The 14454-nt window shown below is 48.0% G+C and overlaps 1 protein-coding gene across 1 annotated transcript in view; it reads right to left on the bottom strand.

Moving 5' to 3' along the window:
* The window catches only part of edar (ectodysplasin A receptor), a gene marked incomplete at both ends in the record, with an annotated part of 92596 nt that overhangs the window by 22000 nt on the left and 56142 nt on the right, over positions 1 to 14454 (bottom strand). Inside the window, one exon of the mRNA XM_080753499.1 lies at positions 53 to 133. Coding sequence (XP_080609625.1) covers positions 53 to 133 — 81 coding nt within the window. The remainder of the gene's footprint in view (positions 1 to 52; positions 134 to 14454) is intronic.

Raw genomic sequence — 14454 nt, forward strand, 5'->3', positions numbered from 1 at the left:
GTGTGTGTGTGTGTGCGTGCGTTCATGCGTGTGCGTGCAGTCGTGCACATACCTTTATGCAGATGGGGGAATACGGTGGTGCTACCAGGGTCGCTGACGGCTTTCCCCGAAACCACGATGTTGGTGCGCATGCCTGTAAACACACACACACACACACACACACACACACACACACACACACACACACACACACACACACACACACACACACACACACACAGGCCAATAAACACACAAGTCAATACTTTAGAACCCATGAATGTCTTTATCAATGAAAACTAATAAATATTTTAGTTTAATCGTCTCAGTGGTGTGAGAACGCTGAGAGCACAAAGACAGAGCGTCGAACTGATGGGCCACCACCCGGTGGTCGCTGGTGGTAAAAACGTCCCCTCAGCCACTTCGGCTCCACCAGAGTAAAAACGTCCCCTCAGCCACTTCGGCTCCACCAGAGTAAAAACGTCCCCTCAGCCACTTCGGCTCCACCAGAGTAAAAACGTCCCCTCAGCCACTTCGGCTCCACCAGAGTAAATAAGCAGCAAAGAGCTTTGTGGGAAGTTTGGGAATTTTCAGGGCCGGGGGAGGCCCTGTATATCTGCTCAAAAATAGCAGATCTACAAGTTCGCAGCGCGGCACTCGGTGCCACGCTGCGAGCTTGTATATCTGCTATTTTTCAATAGTTAACATTCATGGGGGGCCCGCAGTGAATCCTTGTACCCAGGGCCCAGAGTTTGGTGTGACGCCCCTGACAGGGGGGGATGGGGGGAGGGGGGGACGGGGTATAGCCTGGTGCATGAGGCGGTAGCCAGATAAGTCGCCCTCTTTCAAAGTCGCCCCCAAACTCGTTTCCCAACGGGTCTGTGGCCTTAAGCTAGATGCAGAATAGACTAAAATCAAATATTTGCTTCTGGGGGTCCCTGGAACAAAATATTTTGTGATGGGGGTCCGTAGCCAAATACATATCATTCTGGGGGTCCTTCACATGACAAAGTTTGAGAAACACTGATGGCAACATAAGTTTTTTTTTCAGAAAATTGTTATGATTTAGAAGACATTTGTAGAATGTGCCTATCAGTGGTTAAGGACCCCCAAAATGTGTTTTTGGCCATGGACCCCCATCTCAAAATATTCTGTTCCACGGATGGACCCCTATTCCAAACTTTTTTGTTCCAGGGACCCCTAGAAGCACAGATTTGATTTTAGTCTAATCTGCATCTAGCTTAAGGCAACAGACCCGTTGGGAAACGAGTCTGGGGCGACTTTTCTGGTATTCCATGAGGCAACCCCCCCCCCCCCCCCCCTGCTTCCTAATAGAGCTGTAAACTGCTGCTTTAATCAGTCTATTATTATATTTAATCAGTCTTATTATTTCACCCCGGTTTGATATAGACGTCTCTGGCGTGCAGCGTGCCGCTTCCCATGGCCTCAGCGCTCTGCACAAACACATGCATGCATTCCCACACACACACACACACACACACACACACACACACACACACACACACACACACACACACACACACACACACACACACACTCTCACGTCCCCAGCTCCCTGTGGTCGCAGACCTCAGTACTTGGGGTGTTTGTTTACTCTCTCTGGTTAAGGATGTGAGCCTGATGATTTCTGTTTAGCCGAGCACTTTTCCACATCTTAATCACGGTCTCTCGCTCGCTCGCAGGCAGGCAGGCTCTCTCTCTCTCTCTCTCTCTCTCTCTCTCTCTCTCTCTCTCTCTCTCTCTCTCTCTCTGTCTCTCTCTCTCTCTCTCTCGCACCACAAACACATGCAGGCAGCCCCCCCCCCCCCTCCCTCCACCCTCAGGAGGGGTCCTAGAGCTGATTTTTCTTTTTTCTTTTTAATTTAAACAGTCATTTAAACAGTCCAAACAAAGTGACAGTGAAGTGGACTGGAGCGGAGCGGAGGCAAGCTGAAGGAAAAAGAATAAAACACAACCAAAAACATTGTCCGTCTGCAAAGGACCTTAATGAGGTGTCTGGGCCTTGATAACTTTGTAAACAAGTCAAACCCAAACCCTATTTTTGTCTAATTTTATTTGTTTTATTCTGCGGTGAGCTTAAAACATGGCGTTCTCCACGCCACCACAGTGAGTAAAACTAGCGGAACGCTGTGGAAATAAAGCAATGGAGTTTAACCCATTTAGGGCCTAGAATTATTGAATGCTTTAACCAGTGAAAAATAGCAGATATACAAGCTCACAGCGCGGCACCGAGTGCCGCGCTGCGAGCTTGTTGATCTGCTATTTTTGAAAAAGTCGTGAAAATGTGTGCAAATCTTTGAATATTATGTATTTTCAAAGCGAACGTTTGTAACTCAAATTTTGCTTCTGGGTGGTCCCTGGAACTAGATATTTTGAAATGGGGGTCCGTGGCCAAATAAATATCATTTTGGGGGTCCTTCTCATGAAAAGGTTTGAGCACCACTGACATAGTAGTCTCTCAAGAACAGACTAACTGAGCTGCAGTTAAGTGAAAAGGACCTTTTCTTTGACGATGGCTGGCCAGATTGCTGACATAGAAACATAGGTTTTTTCCAAAAATCTTAGAAGGATTCAAAAGACACTTATAGAATTGCGTCAAAATTCAAATTTTCACGATTTTTCAAAAATAGCAGATCTACAAGCTCGCAGCGCGGCACTCGGTGCCGCGCTGTGAGCTTGTATATCTGCTATTTTTTTATATTTAAAGCATAAAATATTGCGTCATAATGTGTTCAGGCCTAAATGGGATAAAAGGCCTCAGTGAGATCTGAAGGCGCAAAGCGGCCATGCAACAAGCAGTGGAGGGTGGGGATCGGGGACCAGTGTTGCCAGATTTTGCAAGAGTAATAAGTGTCCAGGTCTATAACAACAACTGGGCCAAAAGAAGCGAATATAGGCAACATGAGCCTGTCTATAGCCTATGGGCCAGGGGTCTTCAACGTTTTCAGCAGGGACCCCCACAACATGAGCCTGTCTATAGCCTATGGGCCAGGGGTCTTCAACGTTTTCAGCAGGGACCCCCACAACATGAGCCTGTCTATAGCCTATGGGCCAGGGGTCTTCAACGTTTTCAGCAGGGACCCCCACAACATGAGCCTGTCTATAGCCTATGGGCCAGGGGTCTTCAACGTTTTCAGCAGGGACCCCCACAACATGAGCCTGTCTATAGCCTATGGGCCAGGGGTCTTCAACGTTTTCAGCAGGGACCCCCACAACATGAGCCTGTCTATAGCCTATGGGCCAGGGGTCTTCAACGTTTTCAGCAGGGACCCCCACAAGCTCTTCATAAGTGGCGTTTCCATAAAGCCGTTTAATATGCATTAAGGCTTTTGCGCACAAATCTTTTTATGGAAACACTTCAAAATTCGACTAAACTCAGATATTTACTGTAAGCATTGAACCGTCAATACAACTTCACTCTTTCGCTCTGTACTTAGTCTGCTCTTTTTTCCCCTACCCAAAAAATAGTCGATCTACAAGCTCAAAACGCCTCGCTCTGTGAGGTGTTGTGAGCTTGTAGATCGGCTATTTTTGGCTTAAGTTCTCAGAATATGGACACTAGGGTTCAAGCAGTTAATATGAAAAAGAAGAAACAAGTTTCTATCACACAAAGATTTGGAGCACCCCCTGTAGTAACTCTGAGGACCCCTAGGGGTCCCGGACCCCCAGTTGAAGACCCTTGCTATAGGCTATTTGAAAAAAGCCAATACAAGCTCACAACGCAGTGTTGTGAACGTGTAGCTTGTGTTTTCCACACACACAAAAAAGTAAATATTTTAGCAACACAAATCTTGTATGGCGGTCCCTGGCCACAAGATGTTTGTCAGATGGGAGGGTCAGCTGACAAACATTAATTAATTTGGGGATCCTTGACATGACGATGCTTGCCACTGGTTTAAACAACATTAAAAATAAAAAATAAAAGGCACCCCGCAACTACACCATGTTTACAAGAAACCGTTACAGAAATGCTTATAATAAGCAGACATGGCAATACTCTCGGGGACACACCAGCGTGTGTGTGTGTGTGTGTGTGTGTGTGTGTGTGTGTGTGTGTGTGTGTGTGTGTGTGTGTGTGTGTGTGTGTGTGTGTGTGTGTTTGGCGTTGTGAGCATGTAGATCTGGTATTTTCACAATTTCTGCCTCTAATATTTGACAATTTGGACAATGTTTAATTTTTCATTTTAGAGGTATTAAAAAGTCCTTAAATTGTCACTTTAGAAATGTGCAGATACCCTCTATACAATTAAACTTTATGTTGGTCTGTTTACAGTTCAGTGAGAAAACAATGTTTCACATTAAGTTAATCATCTGGGGACCCCCTGAAACAATTTATAAACGATAAAGTCGAGTTTACTGAGTCAAGTCGACTTGCATAAAATCACAAGTGGTTAATGCCCTAATCATGCCTATACAGACACGTAGCATAGTAGGCTACATGCTACCTATTAGAGGTCTTCACGGGGGCCCCAACCCCGAAATTACCCGAGGACCCGAGAGACCCGTAACGGGTTCGGTCAGTGTTTTATCATAATCAATCGGACCCGGGTCGGAAACGGCCACATTTCCCTCGGAACACCTCGGAACACCTCGGAACACCTCGGAACCGGGACTGTAAATCATCATGTGTATTACCCGAGTGGACCCGAGAGGACCCGTAATGATTGTACTGTTTTTTGTATTTTATTTTTTATTTTTTTATTTATTTGTTGCAATTTTGCAAACTGTTAATAAAGTATTCTATCAATCACTGTGTGTTTTTTGTGTGCGGCGGCTGTGTGTGTGCGTTAGGGTGACCAGCTGTCCCCCTTTGCGTGGGACAGTCCCACATTTCCCTGACTTTTCAGGCGTCCCCCAAAGTGAGACACTGTCCCACATTGTGACTGTCAGGCTCCAATAAATCTGGACACATTTATTTTGTTGAGAGACAAACTTCAAAGGAGCCGCTGCAGCATCGTTGATCTAAACTAAAGCGAAATATGTGGAGTAGTGTACTATAGAATCAAGTTAGAACACATTTAGGCCTACACGCTAGTTTAAAAAATTAAACAATGTAATTGTTGCATTTTTCCTACAAGATATGTTTTAAACCTGTTAAAATAACAATAGAAATATCCTCAGGCTATAGCAGGTTAATACAAAAAATTATAGGCAGTAGGCTATTAGGCCTATAGCTATAGTCGACTATAGCCTATGACATCAAGGAATGTTGAGTAATAAGTTGCTACTGTATATAACCCCATCGCCCGCCCGTCCCACATTGTCCCACACAAGCGGTACTTCAGGAGACGATCACTTGGGTTTAAGTATACTTTATTAACAAGAATGAAGGCAAAGGCAAGCATCACACAGCATGGCATATTGAGCACCCTACTATAGAGACAGCATAATATCTAAAGCCTATATAAGCGCACCATATTAGCAGCCTACCTTAAGCTCTACTATAAGACAGCATAGACTCTATATCCTAAGTGAAGCATTGATTGGCATGGGTTCTGCCTCGGGCCATAACTCGCTGACCCACGATCCCCATGTTGGCATGAGTATCGAGGGCATAATCTTATTACAGCGAGCCCTGGCCCGAGACCCCCCACGGGGGATCTGAAACAGAACCTGACGGTGGAGCTGGGGTGGTGGCGGGGCAGTGCTATGCAACAAGACTGAACCCACCAGCTAGCTTCCCTAAGTACCCTGGGTAAGGGGGGGGAAGGACCCTGTGTCCCGTCCCCCTCCGCGCGCGCGCCCCCTTGTGACCGTCTACCCGAAGTAGCTTTGATTCTCCGAATCGACGCATCATTTCAGGAGACGATCACTTGGGTTTAAGTATACTTTATTAACAAGAATGAAGGCAAAGGCAAGCATCACACAGCATGGCATATTGAGCACCCTACTATAGAGACAGCATAATATCTAAAGCCTATATAAGCGCACCATATTAGCAGCCTACCTTAAGCTCTACTATAAGACAGCATAGACTCTATATCCTAAGTGAAGCATTGATTGGCATGGGTTCTGCCTCGGGCCATAACTCGCTGACCCACGATCCCCATGTTGGCATGAGTATCGAGGGCATAATCTTATTACAGCGAGCCCTGGCCCGAGACCCCCCACGGGGGATCTGAAACAGAACCTGACGGTGGAGCTGGGGTGGTGGCGGGGCAGTGCTATGCAACAAGACTGAACCCACCAGCTAGCTTCCCTAAGTACCCTGGGTAAGGGGGGGGAAGGACCCTGTGTCCCGTCCCCCTCCGCGCGCGCGCCCCCTTGTGACCGTCTACCCGAAGTAGCTTTGATTCTCCGAATCGACGCATCATTTCAGGAGACGATCACTTGGGTTTAAGTATACTTTATTAACAAGAATGAAGGCAAAGGCAAGCATCACACAGCATGGCATATTGAGCACCCTACTATAGAGACAGCATAATATCTAAAGCCTATATAAGCGCACCATATTAGCAGCCTACCTTAAGCTCTACTATAAGACAGCATAGACTCTATATCCTAAGTGAAGCATTGATTGGCATGGGTTCTGCCTCGGGCCATAACTCGCTGACCCACGATCCCCATGTTGGCATGAGTATCGAGGGCATAATCTTATTACAGCGAGCCCTGGCCCGAGACCCCCAAAACTACGAAACCCCCAAAACACGCCAAAAGCTCAGAATCCCATGCCAGCGCTATCCAACTGCGAGGAAGGTAGCTCTGCTGTGACTCTAGCAATTAAATTATCATTACTGCGGGGCAACTAGAACTGCCTGTCCTAAATGGCTATAAATACTGCTAAGCAAATAAGTAAGAGTGTAGCCGCCTGCATGGCTTGCTGTAAATACTACTAAGCAAAATAAGTAAAAGAATAAACGGCTTGCCAGAACGCTATTAATCCTGTTAAAGCAAAATAAGTAAGAATATTAATCCTGCTAAGCAAAATAATAAGTAAGAATATTAGCAGCTGGCAGACCGAACCATCGGTGAGGAAGGCGGTTCTGCTGACTATAGCGAAATTTAAATCTAACTGGAAGCCATACTAAAACAGCCTAGAGACAGCTGGAGCAGCAACACTGAAATATACCGACAGCAGAACCAGAATCAGCGATGAAACCTTTAATTCATAGAAAGTCAGCACCAGACAGCTTGAAATACCCTACCTAACTAAACACCCCAGCAACCACCTAGCTTTGCATGATTGAAAAAATTAAAGCGCACAGCAATGAATTTATCAAAACGAACAACCTATCAGTAAACAGTGGCCTGATCTAAACATGCCCACACCCTATTGATGACGCCGCGGCCGCGCAGCTGGTCAGAAAGAGTCCGCTCGATTGCCGTCTGATCACTCCAGCTGGGCCCCATGATTGCTCATCAGTCTTTGAGCGTGCAGGATTTCTGGTTTGCAGAACCTGATGTATCGCACGTAGGCCGCTGATGACCATCTTCCCAGCGATTTAAGGGTTGACGAGGGCACCAACAGTGCTGCCGTAGTAGCCGCTCCAATCCTTAGGGAATGCGGTGTGTAGAGTGACGGCGAGAGGCCGCAGCCTCGGCAGAGCTCCCTCAGTTTGATGCCGAACCAGGCGCGTGTCATTGGGCGACCGCCGTCCGTGCGAAACAGGGGCTCATTGGGCGAGGACATCGGACGGGCCGCCAGGTAACGGAGCATGGAGGTGAAAGGACAAAACAAAGTATTAGTTCTTGCTACCACAACGGGGGTGCCTTCACTAAATTTATCAGTTTTTGATTGTTTAAGCAGAATAGTGTAATGCGTGGACTGCATAGATAAATCAGAAAAACAGAGATCCTTAGTTGGATCGAAAGCCAGCGAGTTAGCTGTGTATTCCCCGCACCTGAGAAAAGCGTAAAAAGCCATGAGGAGCACTGCTTCTAACAAGAGATTATCATAGTGAGCATACATGCCTCCCCTTAACTTTCCCACCAATTCATGCAACACCGTGATAGTAATGGGTAATCGGCGGTCATTGCCTTGGGCTTGCTCTTTTTTGAGACCGTTGAGTAGAAGCTGGATGGCCGGGTTACTTAAAATGCTTGGGACAGTAGGTTCTAGGCATCGAAGGTGGAATTGAACGCCCGAAATGAGCGCTTTGATTGAAAGGGGCTGTAGTTTCCTATACTCAAACGAGTGTACTATGAACGCGCAAATCAGGGGAATATTAAGTGGAAGAGGGGGACAAGCGAAACGGGCACAAAAAGAACGAAAAAACCACCATGCAGAATCATATGATTTAATTGTTCTGGGCGCCAGCCCTTTCCTCATGTATTTCGCGGCAGCATCCATGAGGTAGGCCAGAGGCCTTTCCTGGCCTAATCCAGCAACAGCTCCGAGAAAGCTGGGACTTGCCAGCCGAGCTCCGCCGCTCCTGGGCACAGCGTGCGGAACTCCTGGAATTTAAAGCGGGACAGTGCGTCAGCTATGCTGTTTTCTTTCCCCGGAATAAAGGCTGCCTGTATGATGAAATTACCCTGGAGGCATAGCCAGGTAAGACGTCTTACAAATTTATTAATCATTGCAATCGATGAGCGGCCCTTGTTAATAACCTGTACTGTTGCTTCATTATCGCACAGGACGCAAATCTTTTTTCGAGCCCACTTGCCTCCCCAAAGAGATGCTGCCGCTACGATCGGATAAATCTCATACAAAGCAGTAGATTTACATACAGCGGGTAAGTCATTCATTTCATTTGGCCACGCGCTGGCAAACCATTCCCCATTACAGTAGCCTCCGAACCCCACGGACAATGCTGCGTCCGTGAAGAATTGCATGGACTCAGCTGAATCTAACTCTGAATTGTAGAAAAACGAAATACCGTTCCAGTGCTCTAAGAAAAGCGCCCAGAATTTAAGATCAGAGCGGCTTCCCTCGTCTAACTCTATCATGGCTCTAATGTCCTTTTTTGATGATGACAGGTCGATAAGCCGGGAAACAAAGGAGCGGCCCTGGGGGATGATGCGCATAGCGAAATTCAAATGGCCCAAAAGGGACAGTAACTCCCTTTTTGATACTTCTGTTTTGTCTAGAAAAGACTTTACCAGTCCCTTAATGCGCACCAACTTTTCTGTTGGCAGAGCCGCTTGCATGCGCACGCTATCGAGCATAATGCCCAAAAATTCGATGCGAGTCGACGGCCCTACTGTTTTTTCCTCGGATAGTGGCACGCCTAGGGAATTAAAAACATGACGCACAATAGAAATGCACCTTGCTGGAGGCGCAGACGCGTAATCAATAGTGAGAAAATCGTCTAACAGGTGCAAAACGAAAGGAAGTTTGTACGCGTTGTACAGGACCCAGCACAAAGCTTCTGACAGTGTGTCAAAAATCCTCGGGCTGCTGCGGCACCCGAAGGTCAGTTTAACCGCAAAATAGAATTTAGAGCGCCAGCGAATGCCGAACAGGTGCCACTGCGAGGGGTGGAGAGGCATCACTTTAAATGCATCCACTATGTCCGCTTTTGCCAGCCAAGCCCCCGGCCCCGCGCTTTTGATCATTTGAATAGCGTTATCTATGGATGCGTAGAAAAGAGAGAACGGCGCTAACGGAATCAAGCTATTTATGCTAGGAATAGGGCTGCCATGGGGCGCGGACAAATCAAAAATGAGGCGCTTTTTCCCCGAATATTTCCTAGTCGCTACCCCTATCGGGCTGACTCTGAACAAGCTAAAAGGAGATCTAGCAAACGGACCGATTAAGTGACCTTTCTTAACTTCCTTCCCTAGGAGCTCGTCTACTACTTCGGGCTCCGACAGCGCAGACTTAAGGTTTGGACACATATGGGATGTTTTTGGTAGCCAGCATAGCCCTGCTAAAAAAAACCGCATTAGTCCCGAAATCAAATATTTAACCCAGCATCTATTTGGGTGTTCAGAAAGAGCAGCAGTAAGAGCCGGGACATCCACGGGAGTTGATGGGTGATCCTCTTTTATTTTTTCCCACTCTTGGGCGTTGGGCGTGTCCTCCTGGGACAGACGGACCGGGGATGGTTGTCCGCGCACCAACTGCAAATATGCATATATTTACAATGTGGAAAGGTACATACATTTTCATTGAATTGAATGCATATGGGAATTTTGCGATTGGGATCATATGGCACCTGTCTCGTAAAGGCTGGAGCCTGAGGCCCGTATCCCCTCGGCTGCTGCTGGCCGGGTGGGGTGGGCTTGATCGGCGCCTCGTGGGCTAGAGCTTTGGGGCACAGCTCGGTTCTGTGGCTGAACGAGCTGCACAGCGAGCAGGACAAAGGGGGATGGGCCGAGAAGTGGCGACTTATCAAGCTTAGATCCTGGACAGACCAGTCGATCCGCTGATTGAAACGCTGAATATGCATTGCAGATTTGGATGAGAACTTTTATGATATTCATAAAACAGCCCTCCCCCGTATGTGTACGCCATATCGGCAATAATGGACATATAAGCATCGAGCTCAGCCCTGCGCTCTGGGTATATTTCGCACAGGGTGTCCCTGTAGACACCGAACGCTACTACGAACTCCGCTAGGGTCAAGATTCTAGAGAGCCTGGGGTCGCTATCTTTAAGGATGACAGAAAAATCCCCACAATCCACAAAGCGATCCGCTGAGGACTCTGCCGCGCAGAGCAGAATCTTCACCAGATTCACGTCCTGACCTGTCGAGGCAAGCAGCGCAGATTTAGAAGTGGCTACCCCTGCTAAAACAGCAAGCACAAGAGAAAAACAGCACTTTACCTGATAGGATCTGGCTGCGCAACGCGTCGGGGATAGCGGCGGTTGGGGACAGGAAGGCGGATCCTGAGGCTGGAGCGGGAACGGCCGTTCCCAAGTTCTTCCGCGGTAAGTTGTTCATGTCAGAGGGCTGCTGCCCGGTGGCTCCCACGCCCCCAGTAGATGGGCCCGCCTCGGCTCCTGCCTCGAGCGTGGCTAGGCGCTGGCTCATCCCGTACAGAGCGTTCTTGATATCCGTCAGCGCTAACAGGACCGTGGGATCCGCGGTGCCTGCGGGGGTGCCGCCGGGTTGAGCGGGGGCTTCTCCGGGAGCTCCTCCGGAGTAGTCGGGCTCTCCTCCGTTGGAAGGGTTACCCTCTGCGGGTTTTTTCTTTTTAGCTGGGCCGGTGTTGTTGGCCTTCCCCGACCTTTTTCCTCGGGGTTTGATCTTGGGAGTTCCGGATGCCTGAGGCTGTGGCTCGCCCTGAGCTGCTCGATCGACTTCTACCAGGAACTGGAACAAGGCTTCGTGGTCGAGCCCGGCGGGGGCAGACAGCCCATTAGCATACAGCACCTCCAGTATCCTGTTCACTGGCCAGTCGGCTATTTTCATCTGCGGGTTCAGCCTGGAACTCCTGCGGGGGGTGGGGGGCACCACCGCCCCCGTCTGAACCGCTGGAACACCGGTGTCCGGGATCGTCTCTTCTCCCTCTGCCTCATCAAAGACTTCTCCCTCCTCATCTGATGCCGCGGCGGACAAGCTGAACATGGTGAGTAACACAAACGCTAACACTAACACTTTAACCAACCTCATCGGCAGCTAGCACGGTATTAGAAGGAGCAGAGAACAGCGTTGTAGTAGCGTCGTAGATGCAGCAGCGTGGTAGCAGTAGCAGTGCTATGCAACAAGACTGAACCCACCAGCTAGCTTCCCTAAGTACCCTGGGTAAGGGGGGGAAGGACCCTGTGTCCCGTCCCCCTCCGCGCGCGCGCCCCCTTGTGACCGTCTACCCGAAGTAGCTTTGATTCTCCGAATCGACGCATCATTTCTGTCCCTCAAATGAACAGTTTGGATCTGGTCACCCTAGTGTGCGTGCGTGCGCTCCTGCAGCCAGCTGCATTCACTTCACTCAAGCCTGCTGATTGGGGGAGGCGGACTGGCGGAGAAAAAAAGCAATGCGCTTCAGGCTGACCTAGGATCAGTTAGTGCTGTAGCGAGCCGACGACATGAATCGCTGTGTAAACTGTGTGTGATGACGTATACCTGGTTTAGGATCAGATTAGCAAAAGCAACGCATTGCGCATGTGTACGGTACAATGTTGCTGCACGCCAAGCCAAGCCAGGCTGATTTAAAAACACTACTACAAAATCATGGATCCCGAGGCTGTGAGTTTGAGCGACATTAAAACAAAGCTAAAAACAAACGAATTCAAGGCGGTTAAAGCTACAGGCAACTCTCCTGCGTGGGCAAACTTCCTGCAAATCGTCGATAAAGAAGAGACCAAAGTAGGGGCTGTTAAGTGCATTACGTGTGGCGGACTGTTAAAATTCCACTCGGTGAAGACAGGTACATCACATCTGCTAAAACACACCAAGAGTTGCAAACCTCCTTCTCAAAGCCAAAAGCAAATTACGTCATACGTTGCAGGTCCAACTCCGAAAAGGGCGAAGGAACTTGTCAAAGAAAAATGCACAAAAGTCTGTGTTAAGGATTTAAGGCCATTTATATTGTTTGAGTCGACTGCATTCCAGGAGTTGGCACAGACATTAGTGGACGTAGGAGCACAGCACGGTAGCGTTGAGGCGAAAGATCTTCTGCCCTCCGGTGTGACCGTATCTCGCCACACACAGCAGCAATATGAAAGTAAAAGAGCAGACCCTGCTCCCTGGAAGGAGTTCCAGGGATTAAGATAGCCATAGCCAATGGACTGGCATGTGGGGCATCCACCGACATGTGGACAGACGATTTTAGGAAGGTCAGCTATACCTGTATCGTGCTGCACTACATAGATGACAACTGGGAGTTTCATAGTAAGGTGATATGTACATGCGCTTTCCCAGTCGGAGAAAAGAAGACAGCTGTGAACATAAAGGCAGAATTGCTAAAGCAACTGACTGATTTTGGTCTTACCCCAGAAGAGATCCAGAGCATGGTGTGGGTCAGTGATCAAGGAGCAAATATCCAGGCAGCCCTCGCCCAGTGGACACACAACAGCTGTGTGTCACACGTGTTGAATACTGTGCTCAAGCACACATTCAAGAAGTCCGATGATGATGATGAGGAGGAAGATCTGCAGTAAGCAAGGGCCTGTGTCGAGCAATGCAAAAGTCTTGTAACTTTCTTTAAACACTCTGGATTGCAACTCCGACTCAAGCAGTCTTTAAAGCAAGAATGTGAAACAAGGTGGAATACGAAACTGGAGATGCTCGAGTCTGTGCTTCGTCAATTTGAAGACATCCAGTCCATTTTGGTCGAACGAGCAGAGATGCACCGCATGAGTCGTATATCCAAGTACACACTTGAGATGCTTGTTGAGTTTCTAACACCGTTCAGGAAGGCTACCAAAGAGATGAGTGGCTCAAAGTATCCTACTATCAACTTGGTGGCCCTTTGGAAAACCAAGCTGATCGACCACTGTACCATCAGCCCAGCCGATCCCCTGCCCCTTGGGATACTGAAGCGCAGGTGAGATGTAGCCTATAGCTGCCATATACAGTACGTATATAGCCCTTATAATTCCTAATGTATTTGTTATTTTGCTAAGCCTATATTTTTATATAGGTGAGGACTAGGAATATTGAACCGTTATGGCTATTATTGTTATTCTAATAATGGATGGCATTTTTATAGCGCTTTATTTTATTATAGGTCTATATATTTTTAAAGCGCTTTATAATGGTGCATTTTTTGGGGGGAATTATGTTAATTCTATTGTCTTCTATTCTGTAGGTGTGCGCCACTTCTGGCCCAACGGATAGTTGTGAGAGAACAGGAAAAGCTGGGTGTATTCCTCTCCCCCAAATTCAAGCAGCTTCGGCTGTTTGACCCAGCAGAGAGGGAGATCATCTATCAACTTGTTTGTCAAGAAGCTGCTATTCTGGCCACCTTACCCCCTCCTCAACGAGCCACAGTGATGAACCAGCAGGTGTTTATTGTTTCATTCATTCATTCTTAATTCATATTTCACAATTCATTATTCATTAATCCATTCATTGTTTGTTCGTTCATTCGTTCATTCAGCAGCAAGAAGAGGGCGAGATGGAGCCGGAGGCGATCCCTGACGCTGGGCCTCCAGAAGCCGCGGCTGTAGGACCAGCAGCCCCGAGGCCGCTCTTCCATCAGTGGGCTGACATCCAGGATGAAGACGTCGAAACAGTGCCAGACGAGGTCGACCGCTATATAAGGCACACCGTCACAGTGCCGAAGGAGAAGGATGGTGACATTCTTTACTTTTGGAAACATAACGAAAAGACTTTTCCAACCATGGCACGATTGGCCAAAACAATTCTCTGCGTCCCAGCATCGAGTGTGAGCTGCGAGTCAGCTTTTAGTACCACAGGTCGCACTCTGGAGGACCGTCGGACCAGTCTAAGCACTGCGAGCGTGAATTCGATTATGTTCCTGAACTGCAATATGTAAGCCTAATGGCTGCTTTTGATTTTTAGTTTTTTGTTGCCTATGTTATTGTGTTTGTGAAACTTTGTGTTGACTATAGGGCAGGTTTCGAAAAGCGGTGCAGGGCGCACACGCTTTAGCCTCTTATTT

This window comes from Nannobrachium achirus (genome assembly GCF_963921795.1).
Source record: "Nannobrachium achirus genome assembly, chromosome: 22".
NCBI classification, from domain to species: Eukaryota; Metazoa; Chordata; class Actinopteri; order Myctophiformes; family Myctophidae; genus Nannobrachium; species Nannobrachium achirus.